At 37.7% G+C, this 19,203-nt stretch overlaps 1 protein-coding gene across 1 annotated transcript in view; it reads right to left on the bottom strand.

Moving 5' to 3' along the window:
* ULK4 (unc-51 like kinase 4) overlaps positions 1-19,203 on the bottom strand; it is a gene marked incomplete at both ends in the record, with an annotated part of 221,246 nt that overhangs the window by 40,680 nt on the left and 161,363 nt on the right. Inside the window, one exon of the mRNA XM_082281603.1 lies at positions 14,540-14,725. Within this exon, the coding sequence (XP_082137729.1) occupies positions 14,540-14,725 (186 nt within the window). The remainder of the gene's footprint in view (positions 1-14,539; positions 14,726-19,203) is intronic.

Genomic DNA, 19,203 nt, shown 5'->3' with positions numbered 1-19,203 from the left:
TCCTGCAAGGAATAAATAAAAAAAACCCCCACAAACAAACCCAAAACAATAAAGAGATTAAACAAGAATGTATTTTTTTTCTGTTGGTATATAATCTTACTTCCAGATCTAATTCTTTAACAAAGTTTATATCAGATATATATTAGCTTTGTATGTTGTGTAATCAAACTGGTTTAGACATCTCCAATAATGAACATGTTGCTATTACTCTCAAGTCATATAAAAGTAGGTGAGCAGCTGTAGCCTAATAAACACACAGCTGAACAAAGGAAACTGCTGACAAGCTGCAATCTTGTTTTAATGTAAATTCTCATGTGTTCACATCGTATTTTAATTGTACACAACAATAAATAAGCTTCTGTCACTAGCAGTTTCTCATAAATGGGCTAATGCTAATTATCCCTCTATTTTCAACCACATAGTTTTAGTGAAAAGATTAATGTCAGGAAAATAACACAAAAATAATGAGCTTTGCAAGCCATTTGAGTGGCAGAAAATACTGTACTTTTCTTGATTTGATTTTTCTTTCTTATACGAAAGCTGTGACAACTCTCTCATAAAGCACCTCAATATTTCAAACATTATATCTAGCAATATATTAATCATGAAAGAAACATATAACCTGTTTCCCTGAATTTTTCTTCAGGTTTGTTGTAGTGGTGAACTGAAAGCCAAAATGTGCAACTCCAGCACCATCACTGAATTTAAGGGCTGGTCTTTCTTACATCTGGAAATATGTAATTAAGTATGGAAAAGTTTCCCTTCTCTTCTGGCCTTTGTTCTGCATTTGGCATCAGGAGACATGTTTGTTTGGTCTGAAATACCTTGTACTAGTCTGACAAATTATTTTAGCTCTAACTAATAGTAAGGTACAGTATCAAAAAAGAATGGTTGTCCAGGGAACAATTAGGAAAGAGCCCTTTGAGCCAACCAAGTGACACAAAACTCACTTTTTAAATCAGATTGATCTTTCTAGTCTTAAGTTTCCAGACAAAACCAAGCCTACAACTTGAGACACAAAGGTGATACTTGCATTATGCAGTGGTCTCTAGACCAGACACACATACTTTCTGTACTGCAAGTGTGGTCTCATTCTTCTGCATGGAGAAAGCTGGATGCTGGAGCACACTGTGTGGGTGAGTGTGTCTGCACTGGCAGCCTTGCAGAGCAGTTGGGCTCATGGAAGACTGGGGGGTGCAGAGGCTACTGCACCTACAGCTGCTTTATTAGTGTGGGACCAACAGCTGTCCAGCTGTTTCACGTATGTTGGTTGGTTTTCTGGTTGAACAGAAACACTCCTTTCGCTTTCCTTATAACAAATTTATGGGCTATAGCATTTGTGTCCCACATGACAATAGCACAATACTGATAAATACCGTATTCTTGAATCTTATGGATCAGGGTTCAAGTAACTTGCTATTCTCACTATTAATGTGACTGTGGCTAGAAAACATCCCTAGAACACCTCATCCAGTGATGACACTGTAATTCATGGTGCCCCTTCTCATCCGCTATTGTGTTTCTGAATTCACAAAACTTCACTGAAGTGCATTCCCCACTATGGACATTATAACATAAAAGTTCAGCTCTGATCCATTTTCTTCGCAGCAGAGTCGGAGATACATCCCTGTCCATCAGAGGGCAGAAAAGAAAGGTACATGAGAAGTGCCACAACCTCCAACCTCTTTTCTTCCTCTCTTCTGGAACAGAAAGGCTGCAAGCTGAACCCCAGTACGTTGGTGTTCTGGTTTGGCCAAATTTAGAAATATATCCTCTGAGAGAAGGCACAACCACCCCTCCCCCCACCAGGTTCGGGAAAAAAATAAATTTTCCTCAAAGGAAAGTGAAGAAGATAAAACTATTTATTTAACAAACACCTGGGAAAGGAAAATAATGTTAAATGGTAAAATCTTTCTCTGTAGAGGAAAAACCTGGGAAAGCGTTAGAGTCCTCCCTTTGGTCTCCTCGGAGCTGGGGCTTGGGCCAGGGCCAGGCCCTCTGTGCTCGGTGGAAAGTCCTCCCGATGTGCTCTGATGTTACAGCAATCAGGCAGTCCAGTAGAAAAGGGAGAAAATCCGGAATTCCAGAGAAGGAAAAGTTCAACTCTCAGCCTCTCTCCGGAGAACAAGAAACTGGAAAAACTGGCCAAAAGCTGACTGGAAAAGCCGCAAGCCGGGTGCTTCCTTGCTCCCCTGCCCCAGCTGGGGGGAAAAAAACCTGCTATCTTTATGTGACCTTGAACAAGCCGCAAACTGCTTCGAGAAAGTTTTGCTCAGTTTTTTCCTTCCCCCTCTCAGGCTCAGTTTAGAGGGATAGAAAAGCACAAAAATTAATTTCTGGGCATAGGCAGCAATATGGGATACACATCATAAGGTCACCCCAAGACAGTTGGGTGGGGAGCTGAATCAAAGCAGCACTACAGAGGGGACAGGCTGTACAGAGCAGGACACAAGATTCTTATAACACTAAAATCATTATATTCAGTAGTCTCAAAATCTAATGTGTTTCATATTGTTTGGGAATTACATTCAGAACTGCAGTGCTGCCAAGATATTAAGAGAGTGTTGATCAGTTCTTTACATTTTTCACCTCTACCCATTTCAAGACATCATTTTTCTTTCTCACATACAGGTGTTAAGCAGCAGTCAATGCTGCTCCTTTCACATTCCAATCCACATCCTTCCACTGTTCTCTGCACCTGGCCGTAATCACAGATGTTCCAGGGTCACTAAATCACTGTCAGAGTGATTACATTTGTATTCCAGTTTCTCATCCAAGTTCAAGAAGTATCATAGTTTTTTAAGTTCTTTAAGTACTCTACAAGGTATTAGGCAAAAGTTGAATAAAACAATCTCGGCAGATGGATGTTTGGCTTTTATTTTCTAGTAAGGATAGACAAATCTGGTTTGCCTCATTTCAAAGCCATGAACTTCATGGGTCAAAAGCTTGATTATGTCATTACCAGGTTCATCTCCCATTTAAAACAATTTGTTAAAAGGGGCGTGAGGAGAAAGACAGATACAAGCTTTACAACCCAAAAGCCAACTGATTCTAGTTTTGTTTTTAGGAAAACTATCAGGCTTCCCACATAACTTAGTCTCATATCACAGCATCCTACTTCATTATATTTCATCTTCTTGAAATGTACAACTGAGGGAACTTTAATGTAATTAAAACTGTTAAACAAAAGACTTCATATCCCATGGAATTTCTGGCTCCTCATCAGTTTTTTGGTCTCTTCTTTCAATCCTTTTATAAGAGAAATAAAGGACTAGGACTTAAAGTACCTAATGATTTGGAGAGCCAAATCAGAGAAACTTTTGTAGGTCTGATATTCATGAGTAAGTAATTAGTACTTCCAGGAAATTAAATTTCCTTAGGAATCTCTGTAACTAAATTTGGAAAATGAAGGTATTTAAAATCCTTGCAATTTTTAAAACTTTTAGCCGTTATGTATATGGAAATACTAAAAAACCAGGAAAAGTTGTAACGAGAAAATTTAAAAGGATTACAGAAGAGTATACAATAATAGGTGTACACACACAAGCACATAACAGTATGCTAATACAATTATGTGCTCTTGAGATCATAAATAGCTATGCAAAACTGAAGTATGAAGCTGTAAGAGGGAAAGTAAGATTTTGCTGGAATCTGCAGTGGTTGAAATGTAAGATGAGAGAAGGCATTTTAACATTTTTAGTCCTCCAATCTCCAACATCCATTGCTTTCAGTTTCATTTAAAACCAACAAACAAAAAAGTAAGTTTCAAGAAAAAAAACAGGAGCATCTTGAACAGAGGAATGGAGTGAAGAATCAAAAACACATAAGCAGAGGTGGAAATGTAGAATAAGGTATGTCAAGAAAAAGATCCTATCAAATATAATGGTGATTTAGAGACTAGAAGAGACTATAAAATCAATCATGATTAAATAACATCACTTTCAAAATGTAATATATGTTTCATCTTCGAACTACAGTTACATGAATAAATTGCATGAGCATCTCTCTGATGCAGCCAGAGCTCTTCAGTGGAGCAACAGTTCACTCCAGCAATCCTGAGGGCATATTATTTAGGTCTTTCAATGACAACTGCAATTTTTTTTTCAGCAATAAGCATTTTTTCTCACCCAACTAAAAGAAATATTGCTATATTAGAAGAACCAAGGTCTCACATAACTGATGTGTGTCGCACAAACTACTCCTAGCTGTCTTAGAGTTACAGACTTTGAAAATAAATACTGTGGGCCATTTTGTGAATACACCTCCATTTATATTGCAAATACTAAACTGTACTAATGGCTTAAGATTACAAGAGGGCCCTAATCTTTATAAACCACAATTCCTTTTATGCTTTATGCACACTTGCTGTTTTATCACATATGCCAAAAATTACCTTTTATGGTATTTAAATACTGGTAGTACCTTGCAGAAAAGTAGCAGTATCAGGACGTGTTAATATATTCACTTCCATGGGAATTATTTAATTGTAAAAGATTAATGTGACACTGATTTTAACTCTAACCTGCTTTGTGCACACTGTTGCTCTAATGAAAATAAGTGACACACAGCTACTCAGTAAAGACTCTTAAAATTTTACAGCTGTCAAAATGCTGCTTTACTAGTAACCTCTGCAGAGCTTTTCTGCTCCAGTACTCAGGACAAGCAGCACTGTGCCCAAGTTCCCTCGGGAAATTCTGCCTTTATATCTCTCCAAGTCCATCCAGAGGACACATAGAGAGCCCTGTGTTGGCACTCCCCTGGAAACACTGGCCTCTTGCATGAGAAGCCACAAAGGAAGCACCTAGTCAGAATGAGCAAAGGGTATTCTACCTTGACTCTTCCTTCTATTTTTAAGTGATTATATGGGACAATAGTAAATTGCAGTTACAAATAATGGTTTTGTTTAAATTATTATTTTGGTAGATTCCACTGTTTAGCACACATTACATATATGTGCATCACATCCTGTATACATGGCAGATTTTTATATGTGCATTTTGTTTAGCACAGACAGGGCAGGTTTTGCCTTAAATTATCATTTTATGTTGTGATTCTAATATGCAGTAAGTCTATATATTATAATTTCCACGCATTTACAGCACAAAAATCAGATTTACGCCACAATGTAAAATATTATGCACTATGGAACATACCATTTTGACTTTTCAATGTATACTGGGGGTTATACTCCACAGCAGCTCTCTTGCAATTAAGTACACAAATATAATTCTTTTAAAAATAATTTTAAATCACTGGAGCTATTGGATGATATGAAATGACATGCATCTGTTGATTCATTTCTAATGAACACTACATATTTCTTGAAGAAGTACTCTTTCACTGACATGCAAGAATTTAGGTAATCATAAGGTTTTGACAAGACTGAGAATTGTGTGTCAACTTCAACACTCTTAAAATGCCCCCTGAATGGTCTAAAAAAGCAAGCTGTATAAGCAGAGTAGAGCTGGAATGCAAATAGTGAGATATTTTTATGATGCATCTTATGAAATCATCATCTAGGCTCTGCATCCCAGAGAAAGCATCTGCTGTGTGAAATTTAGGACAGTAATCCACAGCCCACAGAACACTGCATCACCACAAATTATGTTTGTTATTAATTTATAATGATGTTCATGTAAAAACATTACATTTTAATAGTTTAAAGAAATGACAGCACTGGGCACTTAATAAATGTTTAACTACTAGAGTCTTCATAATTTAAAATGTTGATGTTACATCACTGAAGATGCTGGGTTGAAACACTTTGGAGAGGAGGGTCAGTTACTGTAGAAATCTATTGAAAACCTAACCTCAATGCACACAAATGCTATTTTTAAACATAACCTTGTTTCAAAACACTTTCATGGACCACAGACATCTGAAATTGTGCAGCACCATGCTCATAAAGCCCAGACACGATTATCATTGCCAGGGATTAGCCTGTGAGCATGGGCCCTCTGTTGGGGAACTTTAGAAGTAGGTACTTGCTGTTAACAAATACGTTAACCAACCCTTAGACGCATGAGATATCCAAGGAAAAATAGAAGTATTTTGCTTTCTTTCATTGTACTTATGTTTTGACTGCTGCTTCTAAAGTAATTTTCATCTTTGATCTTTCCAACGATCTCTGACTTCTTAAACAGTGCCTTCTTTTTGCTCTAAATGGTCATATTGCTTGGTCTCATTGCCACGACCAGCATACCTTTGTTGTACTTACATATTTTTAATCACATTCCCATCAGACAGATAATCCATATCAGAAATTCCCTGTCAGGCTATTTGTCTCCTTTGCCTAATTTACGTGCCTCACAGTCCCCTATCTTCACAGCCTGATGGCCAAGGACTGTCTCCCTCTACAATAAAAGCACTCCAACTATATATTCCCTGTTTATCTGCATCCACACACTGGCTTTTAAAATCAAGCTCTGTATGATGTGCAAATTTGCTCATGGCAAGATTTTTGAAAACACCAGCTTTGCAGCAGTGCTCCAGCCTTACAAAATGAAGAGAGCAAGGATACAGACAAAGTGAAATATACCTTATGTTTGTTGGATGCCTTGTTAAAGTGCATAAATTGAACCGTATTTTAAAAATCAATAGATTTTTTCACTAGTTTTAGTGTTTCAATAGAAAGAAACACTGGCAAGGAAAATAAGGGAGCAAAAGGATTAACAAAGAGGTTACAACAAGACCTTTTACTCTGATTGTTCACTACTAAATGATTTAGAAGTCAAAGGAAGGAGCACTCCATTTCAGCAGGGAATCTAATTCCCACATTAGATTTCATCCTGGTACATCATAGTTAAAATTTTCCTTACACAATGAAATGTAAGAGACTATTACACCTTCAGTAAATTTGTCAGCAAGAAGATTGAGTAAGAGATAGATGTAATGAAAAAGGGACGTGTTGTTGAAGGGTTTGCAATAAAAGTTTGCAAAAAGTTACAGTAAACCATTTTACATGTAACTGTATCTCATCTTCAACACTGGCAACCAAAACCTTCCAAAGCTCTTTAGTTTCTGGTAACAACTTCACATGAAGACTAAGGATTTTAAAATATTTCTCTGACCATACGAATTTAAATTTTTAATGAAACGAAGATTCTTTTATATTAGTCATCAACTAGTCAAACATTCATACCTGCTTGCACAGAACTGATCGTTACCCATGAACCTGTTTTACCCAGAATGGTCATTTTGAGTCAAATTATTTCCTATTAGGGAGAGTCACTTTCAGGCCATTCCTTGATCCTATTTTGAACACAGCAAACAAGCTGGATTGTTCTCTGGAGAAAGAAATTACTTTTTACTATGCTTGGATTGAGCTAATCACAATGATGTCCCCATCTACAGACTAATGAAATTCAGTTAATAATGAAAGCAGCACCTACTGCTCATATGCTCCCATTAATGCTACAGAACATGGAAATATGTGCAACCTAGTATTAAAATTCAAGATGAGAGATTTTTAATAATTCAATCCTATTTGATTTGTGTTGATAGATTCTCTTAAGTAAAATGTTATATGAGGACCATGATTTTATCACAGGTTACATGAAGCCTGTTATTTTTGATAGAACAGGTTTTGAGGCTCCAATTATCAGTGGTTAAAAAAAAATCTCTCAGTTTAGAGCCAATTAAAATAAAATTTTGATTCTTGCGGTTGCTAAAAACTTCTTGACACTTTGAGTTAAGAGTATCCCAAGACGCATACAAAAACCAAAAACCACTGTGTTCACAGTTATAGATACACAAGGATATAAACCATATCACATAAAGTGAACTAGTAGCCCTATCATTCACCATCCCAGCCTTCTCAGCGACAGAACTGATATTATTTTACATCTCATTTGATGCAGCAAATGTAGCCAGAGATGTACTAAATTCACACGGCAGAATAGGATTCTGATGTAGGCAGAAATAAGTGATCCTATAAGCCTGGACAATCTTATCAAGATTCAAATATTTGCTTTTTCTATGAGAAAAAATAAGCAGAGCATTCCTGTACCATCCAGTGCTCTGGGTCAAAAAATAGCAAAATTTTCTCCAATCTGGTAACAGCTACAGAGCTTCTGGACAGGATCCAAAGTCAAGATGGAGGAAGATAAGAATTCTGGGGACTGCATCACTCACTGAGACTTACTCATGGATACTCACTCTGTTTCATTTCATAAGACAGAGGGATAAACATAGGAATAAACCTCATCAGTATGTAACTTTAGAATGCTGTGCTTAAGAATTCTGGTGAACCAAAAGAAGGTTATTGTAAAAATCAAAAAGGTAAATTACAAGGAAGGCCAATCAGAAATGGAAAAGCCGACTAAAATCCTATCAGTGCTCTAACCAAGTGCGTAAATCTAAATACCGAAATCTTCTTCCCTCTCTTCCAGTAGAAACCATAGAATGCAAATGTAAAAAAAAGAGAAAGTCAAGGATGCTGCTAACATATTGTCCTACTATGCAGCATCCTGAAAACACCCCATGAGTTACTCAAAGTGTAAGTGAGCCTGAATTTAGCCCTTCACAAGCTCCATAAGCCAGGCACACATGTGAAACATGCCCGTGCCTCTAAGGTGAAACAGTATCTAAGCATTTCAGATTAAAAATGAAAATTCTTATCAGACCTATAGTGAAAAACTGTGTCTGGGATTTCAACACTCAGAATCGAGTTAGGCCAGGTAAAATTAACCATGTATAGTACTATAAAGAATGCTAAGGGATCTCAAATATAAACCAACTTCAGCATCCCTCTCACATCTGGGTATCCTAAGTATTACTAGACATACAAATAACATTTTCATGTAGCACTTTAAAGAAGTGCTTTTTGAAAAGCTATGTTATCCTTAATACCAAGTATATAATTATAGATGAAATAATATGTATCTTAGGACTTGGTATTGCTTGTAGAATGTGTGACGACAAACTGGAATATTATTAAGTTTTGATTATACAAAAATCACACTGATTAATTGTTTTCCTTCCCAGCTACTTAAAATGCTTTACTAAGCTAAGAAAGAATCTTCTATCAGGTTTTAATGGTAGAAGTACAATATTTCATTTCCATGAGCATTTGGTAGAGCCCATATGACACTAACAGCTGAACATAAAGTTCAAAACTGCAAAAGGGCTGTGCCACTTTTTGTGGCACTTTTTGTGCCACAAAGAGAACTTTGTCCATCAAACAGTGAGTTTCTTTAAATTACGCTAGTTATACTAGCTCTATTTAAATAATTGTTTATTTGTCGTTTAAATTGTATTAGTGTAGTTGTGATTAGCTGCATTTATCTTCTGAGTAATTTAAACCAAGTTTTCTTAAACCTTTGCTGTAAAATTGAACATACTGCTGCTTCCTGAGCAATGGCAATGGCCTGGTCCAGCAATCCAATTCACAAATAACCCTGCAGACTGTTCATATTCATCGGGAACATTGCAATGTTTTTTATTTAAAAAGTGTCATTAGATTGTATTTCAGTCAAGCCACAGGCAAAACTGAAAAAGCCATACTTAGAAGCTTACTTTGCAAATAGATGAAAACCCAGTGGAGGAGGAGGGGAGAACAGTCTCACTTGCCCCTGGCCCAAGGCAATTTCACCACCCCACTTGCCGCCCCTGTGTTAGGGTATGGCAGGGCCTGAAAGTGCCATGGCAGAAGGCTGCCAAGTCACGCTGGGAGGTGGAGGCCTCCCCATCTCTCATCTCTGGAGATCCTCTCCAGTTTCGTTACAACTGTAAAAAAACCCCTGCCTGAGTGTGCAAACAGGAGCTTCCCAACTCAGCGAGAAGGGTGAAGGTGCATTTTCCTTCCCATGTATTTGTTTCAAAGAATTTTGAGCAATGCATCCTGTTATGATCCGCATAACGTATCCTAATGCTGATTAGCTTTTTCCTATTTGGGAGGATCAAAGTTGTTTGTATCTAATGAAATGCTCCCTTTTAATATATTTACAATAGTAATGTCTTAAGGACATTATTCTTGTAGGCTGAAGCCAACAAAAGACAGTCTATAAGGAAGGGATGCAGGCTCGGTAACAACTTGAAAATAAGAGATTAACACTAATGAAGGACAGAAATTGTTCCTGTAAGTCACACAAATTTTAAGAATATGTATAATTTCAGGAAAGCTTGTTTGTTTACAGTGACTATACCTATACATGTCAGCAACTCACAAGTGAGTATTGTGTTCACAGTCCAACAAACATCTCTGTCATAAAATTATTCCTTAGAACAATGGAATATTATGGATTATTTTAGCAGCTAATTAAATTAATTACAGGCTGCTTAAAAGATTCAGATGAGGAGTAAGATGCATAGAAAGTTTTCACCAGCTAATTTGAGATTATTTGAGTGCTGTGCTCCCTTGGCAGGAGATATGCCAACAAGTTCCTGCAGCCTTTTAAGACCATGGGAGAACAGACACATCTGGGAATTGCTGCACAAGCACCTCCTTCTGGCGCTGAGTCCTTGGAGCTGAAGCTGCAAAAGGGATGCTGAGAAACTCTTGGGATTTTGCTTCATTTTCTTTGAGGGAAGCTCCCTATAGATGTACTTGTGGGAATGTACTAAGGAGCAAACTTCCAGCAAGAAGTTCAACTTACTGAGGGATTGCAGAACTGCTACCCTAAATCAAACATTTTTGTACTTGGACTGTGTACCTCCCCAAGCTCTAAATGTCTTTATAATGCATGATCAGGGATTAATATAACAGCGATCTAATCTAGGACCTGTTGCAGTAAAGATATACACATATATTTTTATATACAAACACTGAGCTGTCTATTCAAGAGATGCGAATGCAGCAGATCTTTGTATAAAAGTGCCGATGATATCACTGCTAATCTACATGACAGAAACACTTAAGGACCCCATGATTTGAATGACATCTTAGACATAGTGATCAGTGGTTCACCAGGCTTTGGTACATTTGAAACAGGGTAGTAAATTTCCCTACAGGTACATAGTGATGCTGTTGCTGTGGGTCAAATTGGCAGGGAAATCAAATTAGAGTTCAATAGTCCTACAATGAAATTAACAAATGTTATGGAATTTTGCCACAATTCATGTAATACCATTCTAGCCTAAATGTCTCTCCTACACAGCCTAAAATGATTTGAGAAATCCTTATACATACCCCCATGCAGTATATGACACGCAGATGACATCCTAAATGTCTTAGTTGCTCATGAAAAAAAGATGAACAACTTTTTGACAGTTATGATACAGAAGTTAGTAAAAATGAGATTCTAGAAAGACAATCAGGAGAAAAAGGTGTGATTTAGGAACTCAATATCCTTTCTGACTAATATATAAGGGAAAAGTCATAGAAAAAACGTTCTCTCTTCACAGTGAGTGCAGAAAGCCTAATATTTACTCATTTTTCTCAGAGGAATTTTTCCTTATTACTATATGGAAGTAAGAAAGAGTTTTCTCTTGTTCTGAAAGCTGAAATAATTTATTTGTGAGTACCGAGCTGTAATCCCACAGCAATTATGTGTCCAGTGGAAAGATATTGGCTAGTTCTGTAAAAAATGCCTTTACATTACATACTAGATGATAAATTGGGATGGCAGGGAGATTTTTTTCCTCTGGAGAAAAAAAGAAATTAAAAACTTCTCAGTAAAGTAGGCAAAAGCTCAACTACCTGTTTCCCAAATGAAAATTTCTTCTGCTTCACAAAAGCAAAATTATTTTGATCTAGGTAATTTACTGGACTCATTTTAAGATGCACTATATCTTTACAGAAGAGATGGAATGATAAGATAGTGATTTCCATGACAAGTGGCAGGAGAGGCTTCCAGAACAAAAAAAGCAAGCAATCACTCTACTGATGTCACCAATCAGTTACAAAAATGCTGCTAAAAAGATTAAGTGTATCTGAATAGCATCATTGTCTAACCCAAGATGAAGCAACCAGAACAAGAGAGTTCGTGGAAGGTCTGAAGGAAAAAAACCTCCAAATCCTGTTCCTTGATTCAATAATTTTATTCAGTTTCTGTTCATTATATCAATGTCTGTGAGAAAATGTTCTTGTAAAAAAACTGGTTAACCTGTGCTTGACAGAGCCCAAAGCTTTGAAAACTAAGAGGTAATTATAAAGAAAACAGAAAGAAGACAGTCAATGCTGCCTCTTTAAAGCTTTTAGATGATCTTTACTTACTTACACCGTTACAGAAATCAGCTCAAAGCATATTTTCTCTCCTAATGATTCCTTTTTACAGCAAAATAAAGCTTATAAAAAGGGATGCTCATAGCAATTCCAGTATTAAGTCTGCAAGAAGTCTGGCATATACCTTTATTTCTGTTTAAGAAATGAATGCAACAAAATTGTAGGAAAACATTTAGTGAAGAAGGTGCTGCAAGAAGTTTATATTATCCTGTAGTCAATTTGCTGGTCAAATTTGAAAATGATAATTAAAAAACCTGAACAAAACAAACCAACAAACTCAAATCTCCAACTTTTTTCAAGAAATCTTCCACCCACTGGAGATAAAACCCAGTGGTTTAATTACTAAGTCATAACAACATATAGAGTTCATCAAATTAAGGTCATCTTAAGAACATTAAGTTCTCTGATATGCCTTAAACTGAAGACTCTGAAATTAAGAGATCTGCCTCCATTGGCTCACTGCAGTCAGGTGAAACACTTGGATAAAGGTTAAGTAGTCACACTGCTATGCCCTTCCTTATTTCCAGCAATACATGCCATAAAGGCATCTGTAGCATAACCACATGGACCTCTTTTTGTACATTCCTGTCTTACATAAGCAATACCTGTACCAGCAAGGTCAATGTAACCACAAATTGAAAAGTTGCTCTATATAAGCACTGATTGGCAACAATGCAAATTGGTGCACTTACTGATCCCTCTATTAAAATATTGCTCAGATACTGAAAAACACTGCTCTAGGCTTCAAAATTCAGCTGATGTGGGCTGAATCCTTCTTAAATAGATATGATTATATTTCAACGTCTTTTGTGATTACAACAATTTTGACAAGATAATAATCTCCCCTGAACAGGACTTTTTAAGTTTAGAGAAATAACATATGATTTATTAAATAATCTGTCAAATTATCTATGAACCCTGCTTTCAAAAGAAATCTTATGATCTCATTACAATAATTACAGAAAAATCTGTGCCTGATGTTATAAATAACGAGTACCAGGTATACAAAGGAGAATACTGGAACTTAAAGTACAGGAACTTGCAAGGTTCAAAAGGTGACAGCATAGCTTTGTTCTCTTAAAATAGTCAATACAAGATTCCGTGTTAAGTATCCTGCACACTAGGTCACTATTAGTCTGTAGCTATGCTAAGATGAAATAATCTACATATGTATATTGCAGCTTCATTTCTCTTTCCTTCCCTCACACTTTGTTGCCTTTTTGTCTCATCTTGCTTTTGGAGAAAAGCAAAAGCCAGTTCTATGCATCAAAACAATTATTCAGAAAGAAAAGCAGAGGTACAAGCTAAAATTGATAGGAAGTATCTTTAGAATTTTAAACATCATATCAACTTTAATTTTATACATTTATGCTTCTTTTAGGGCAAGATAGGGCAAAACAGGGAAGAAGGGTATGGTGTTTAGTTTCCTGTGATGTAAGCACAGTAGGCAGGAGAAAGAGGACAAGACCTCTGAAATCTCTACGAGGGAGTTGCTTCCTTTTAATTCCTGCTGCCATGGATTGTAGTCTTACTCTAATAGCCAGCACTGCACTTGCAAAATTGAAATATCTTCTGCCTCTTACACTGGGGCAGTTACCCTCTTTTAACTGAAAGCTCCTGCCTTTAGAGAGTGAAGGATGAAGTACTCATCCAATGCAATGTTGTTGACAATGCAGGCAAAGCTTCTTATTAAGACACTTCAATACAAAAACCCATAGTATTATCTGAGAGAATGCTACAGATACCCAAAGTTTTCCTTCTAAGCTACCTGAAAGACAGAAGCTGCTGTCATTCCACTGTGCTGGAGCACGACAGAAGTGAACCTCCTACGTGTCAATAACATCACCAGAATAAGCCCCTGCACGACTCCCACTGCCTGGTGCTCTGCATTACAGCCACTCCAGCACAAGTGGTCCCTATAGCTCGGGGAGAATGAGGACTCAACAGCCCACACACAAACCTGTTCCAAGTATAAAATAGCCTTTTATTCACTGTGAAATAAACCACTGTGTTTCTGAACAGGTATTGAATGCTGCAAGGTTAGTTCTTTCAGAAGGCATTCAGAAAATGGTTTCAATACTTTACAGAGCTGAATTACTAAGCAAATATAAAAATAGCAAGAGTTATTTAAATAGCTGAATGGTTAACTGCAACAGGAGAATTCCTACAATCATTTTGTAAGAGGTTTTAAGTGTAGAAAGCTATCTCCTCCAGAAAAGTGAAATTTAAAGTCATGATATTCAACTTAGCATATTTTATTTTTTAAATTATTCTAAAATATTTTTTCCTTTAAGAGGGAAAAAAACCAGCCAAAAAAGTTACCAAATGATATAAAAGAACCATGCAGACTTTGAAAAAGGTTAGATGTCAACTCACCAGTCTCTTTACAATTTTCAACAAAACCTTAAGTTCTCGTGTATCTTTTTTGGACTTCAGTACTGCAGCAAAGCTGTCCATGTTTTCTGGAGACATACTCTCCTGATTGGTCCCTCCATACAGCTGAACCAGCAATAATAAGCACTGTGAGGCACTCACAAATATTTCAGTATCTTCACTGGGAAGCTAAAAATGAATGAAAAATGAACAAGCAAAAATCAAATTCCAACTTCAGAAAAATTGCATATCACTGGGGATTTGGAAGAGTATTAACATTTGCATTGTGCCAGGAAAGAATCATTTCTAGCTGACTGACTCAAAATTCCACTAAACTAAGCATAACAAAGTGATGAAAATATAATTAAAATATATCTACTCTTAAGCAGCAGTATAACAATGTCTCCACTATGATTCTGCCCAGTAGTCTATCTAGAGTAACATTGTAACAGCACCAAAAATGTTGCTCCCAACTATGTAATTTTATTCTACTTTAAACAAAAGCAGTAATAGCAGAAACTATCATTATAGCCATGATGTCTAATCATCTAGATCATGCACACCATAAAATTTTAATTATTTCTAAATCAAACCCCTTGAGGTAGAGCACAGGCTATCTAGCTATTTAATGGATTTTAAGTAGTCACATTAGGAGGTACATTTCGAAGATTTTTTATATTTTCCTAAATTTCAGCTTTTCTGCACCCCTTTAAACATCAGACACTGGAGCAGGCCCTAGAAATAGGATGGAAAATTCTTTTCTGGGAAGCAAAATTACAAAAAAGATTGAGGGACATGATCAGTGATCATCTTTCAGTGAGGTTCTAATAATATGACACCACTATCACAATGATTTATATATTTCCTGAAAGTATAATCCGGAAATAACAAGTAGAGAGATTATATTATGCTGTATTTGGCACTGACAATGACATTTTGGAAAGACAACAGGAATGCAATGCCTAGTTCCAGCACAGAGAGTTGACAAATGTTAGTGTGTGATAGGTTAGCAAGCATAGTCCCAGAAGTGATGCCCTTGCAAAGGGGTGCTTACAGCTTCCGCTGGGACCCGATAGAACCTATCAGCTGGCCAGTTTGAATATGGACAATTCTTTAAGCCACTTAAAATTGTGACCGCCTCTGTGATCCACACTTAAGAATAGACAGACTCCCCCCCAGCTCTCTCTCGTTTCCGGCGCTGGCACAGGTGGCTGCAGGGCCCGTGTGGGGGCCAGCGGGCCCGGACAGTCCCTGCTCGGGCCAGGCCGGGTTGGGCCACGGCCATCCTGGAGCCATGGGCCCTGTTCCAGCCGTGGAAGGCCCTCCCCCCCCCCCAGCAGGGCTGTGGGCAGCCAGAGCGGCTCGGCTCCCCCCTCTCCACTGCAGCCAAGATTTCAGCAAAGCGGCACCGGCACCGCTGTCCGGCAGAGGTCAGGTGACCAACAGCGATGAGCAACATTCCAGCTGCAAGGCCGAGGTGAGATTAACCCTTTTAGTGCTGTGAAGAGCTGAAAACCTGAGGGAAGAGAGAGAGGAGATGCTTAAAGCTGAAATTCTGTTGTGAAGCTATGATATATCAGAGTATCCCGTTGTAATTTCATGAAGATATGGGGGGTGGAGTGTTCAACTCGTAAGCAAAAGCACCTGCGCTGAGATAGGCAGATGCTGACGCAGCTGTAATTCCATGAGAAGTTTGGATGGGGAGAGATGAACCAGATGAGGACTTTGGCTCCACATGGGAAAGGAGAAACCTCAGTTCCTAAAGATGGACCAGATGAGGACTTTTGCTCCAAATGGAAAAGGAGAAAACCTCAGTTCCTAGACATGCTCCCAGAGATAGTCCTAACGATGAAGATGAGGATGACCCTTTGCTCCCAGAGAAAGAGAAGGGGGCCACTGTTCTTAGAGATGAAATGCTCCCAGAGATGGGTGAAGAGAACTTCTGTTTCTGAACGGCTCAACCTTAAAATTGTACCCCAAAAAACTTCAAGAGTGGACCCTCAAAAGCAGTTGCAGGAAAAGCTGCAAGTCAGGGAAGCGACTCACATGTGAGCAGAGAGACTCCTCTTCCTAAATGGACTGAACAATATTTGGAAGTGGGTGGCTGTCTCGTTGTGATAATGTTTTCATAGCACGAGCAAGAAGAGACTTCTCTTTCTAAATGGACTGAACAAGGTTATTATGGAAGTGGTAAACAGACTGAACATCTTAAGGGTTGTCTTTTTGCATTGTCAGTGGAAGAAAGGAGGAAGGTGGGGGGAGGAGGAGAGTTCTGAAGGTGGTATATTTTTTTTTCTTTCCTCTTTGAGTTGTTAATAAACTTCTTTATATTCTTTCAAGTTTGGTGCCTGCTTTGAGTTTCTCCTAATTCTTATCTCACAGAAGATAAACAGTAATGAGTATCTTGGACCAAACCACTACATAGTGAAAAAAAATCATAGCGGTTTCTTGGGAACAGGCAAGATGATGACTGGAAAATGTAACAGCCAAGGACTGAAGGAATTCAGTGTCTACAGCAAATCAGAAGGAGGGTTAAAGGGGACTTGATCATATCCTCTCAGTTGTATGTGAGAAAAAGTAGGCTGAGGATAGGTTAATTCCTTTACTTGAAAAAGGACTGCTAAGAGATGATAGCTCAAAACTTTAGACAAAGCAATTCAGATTAGAAGAAAGATAATACTTTGATTTCCTTTTCTTTCTTTCTCTCTTTAATAAGAGCAATTAACTGCTGAAACAACTTTCTTAGAACTGAGACAGATTCTCCATCAAAGGCAATCCAAATATCACAAAAATAATTTTTTTCTAAAAAAATAACAAAACCATTTACTCCAATGAAGAATTAATTTAGGAAAATCCCATCTATATATAACCCCCGACTAAATTATTGCAATAGTTTTGTCTCACCTTATAATCTATGACCTGAACAAAATATGTTGGTGGTAGTCTTAACCAATTAGGTACAGAAGGGTAAAAACACCTCATCATTCCCACTAGTTTTTTTAATTCTGAAAGTATTATTTACATCAAAGAAGCTAGATTAAAGTACACTAAACAGACCATCCTTACAGACAATAAAAGGAAACAATTTATATAATCTGTCCAACCATTCATGTAATATGACAAATAATTTCAATAATGATTACTTATTTAATCCTCAGTATGAAATTCCTTAATTTTTCATTTTAAGGAAAACCTATACAGTTACTTTAAAGCAATCTGAACACATCCTCAGACATACATCCTCAGACATACATCTCTCAAATATTCAAGCAGCAGTTCCCAAGGGACCTGCATGCAAATACAATCCTGTTTTCCACTAGCTTCATAGAGTTGCTGTTTAAAACAGACTGAACTGAGATGTAATCTCTGAATATATAGCCCCAAGACATATCACATTCGATTTGACCTAATACTATGCAAGTGACAGGACCACAGCAGCTATTTCTTCCTCACTTTTGCTGCATGGTTTTTCTTCATTCCAATCTAAATGCCACTTACTTGATTATTTCCTTTCCATTATCCCGACTTATCTAGTAACTTCATCAACGTAATTAGCAAGGCTAAAAAGCAGGAAAAGCTACAAATAGTAACAAGCTTTATAGCTCCATTTATATCTCCAATCCTTATCAAATTAAAAAAAAAATCTGCTGGTTTCACTTGGGGCTTTGAGACAACTTGTATTTCCTTCACCGAAATAAAATGCCATTAGAGAAAGGATGGACAACTACTTTAATGTATGTCTCTCACAACTTTTAAAAGCAGCATTCCAAGTTACAGTTTGTTACTGGATCAGTGTAGGCAGCTACATCAACTACCCCCTGAAGAAAATCACAGTACAGGGATGATATTCAATTTTCAAATGCTGTTTGTTGGCTAAACAAAGATAAAAAATGAAAATCAGTGAAAATTTTGGACAGATATATCCTTGCCTGGGTATTGCAGTGGAAGCTAATTCCCTGGGTTCCTCAGGCACAAAAATTCCATGTTTATTCAGTAATCACCACAGCCATACTTGGAAGTGAGACTGATTCCAAGGGGTTTTTCCTGAGATATTCATTAAATATCAGAGGAGTGGAAAGGTGTCAGTCTCCATAAAGGACCGCTCCTACAACAAACGCATGAAGAAACACACAAGGACCACAAACCCCAGTGGGTTCTTCCCAACACCATGACTGTCAAGGAAGCGAATAAGCAAGCCCAGCTGGTTAGTGTTATTCCTGAGGGAGGCTGATTGCAGCAGGAACACCCACTTAGTGAGGCAGTGGAACACTCTGTCCTAGGTGAGGAGGAGCTGTGCTTGGGTCAATGGCCTCGCTTCTCTCCTCCTGGCATGCCCAACCATTTATCAATGTCGTCGTTGCTCTTTGTTCCCCAACAGGAGAAAGGAAAACCCTTTCAATCCAGTGAAAGGAAACTTTCCATCCAGTCTGTCTTGGGATCATATAGTCTTGCACTTCAGAGGGTATCAGGCTTTCGGTGACCATTTTCCAAGCATCACTCCACAGTTCCCAACACCTGCCAGCTACTACATCACATTATCCAATCACCAATGCCAAGGAAATCTTTCATCCCCTGTTGTACTTCAGGCTCTTCTGCTCCTCTGCTTCACCAGAGTCTCTTTGAGCTTCAGTGTTAACTAGATTTTGGGGAGCAAGTTCCTGTTACAC

The sequence above is a fragment of the Coloeus monedula genome (assembly GCF_965178545.1).
Source record: "Coloeus monedula genome assembly, chromosome: 1".
In the NCBI taxonomy this organism is placed as follows: domain Eukaryota; kingdom Metazoa; phylum Chordata; class Aves; order Passeriformes; family Corvidae; genus Coloeus; species Coloeus monedula.
Note: the sequence above shows the minus strand (reverse complement) of the source record. Positions and strands in the feature narration are given on the sequence as shown.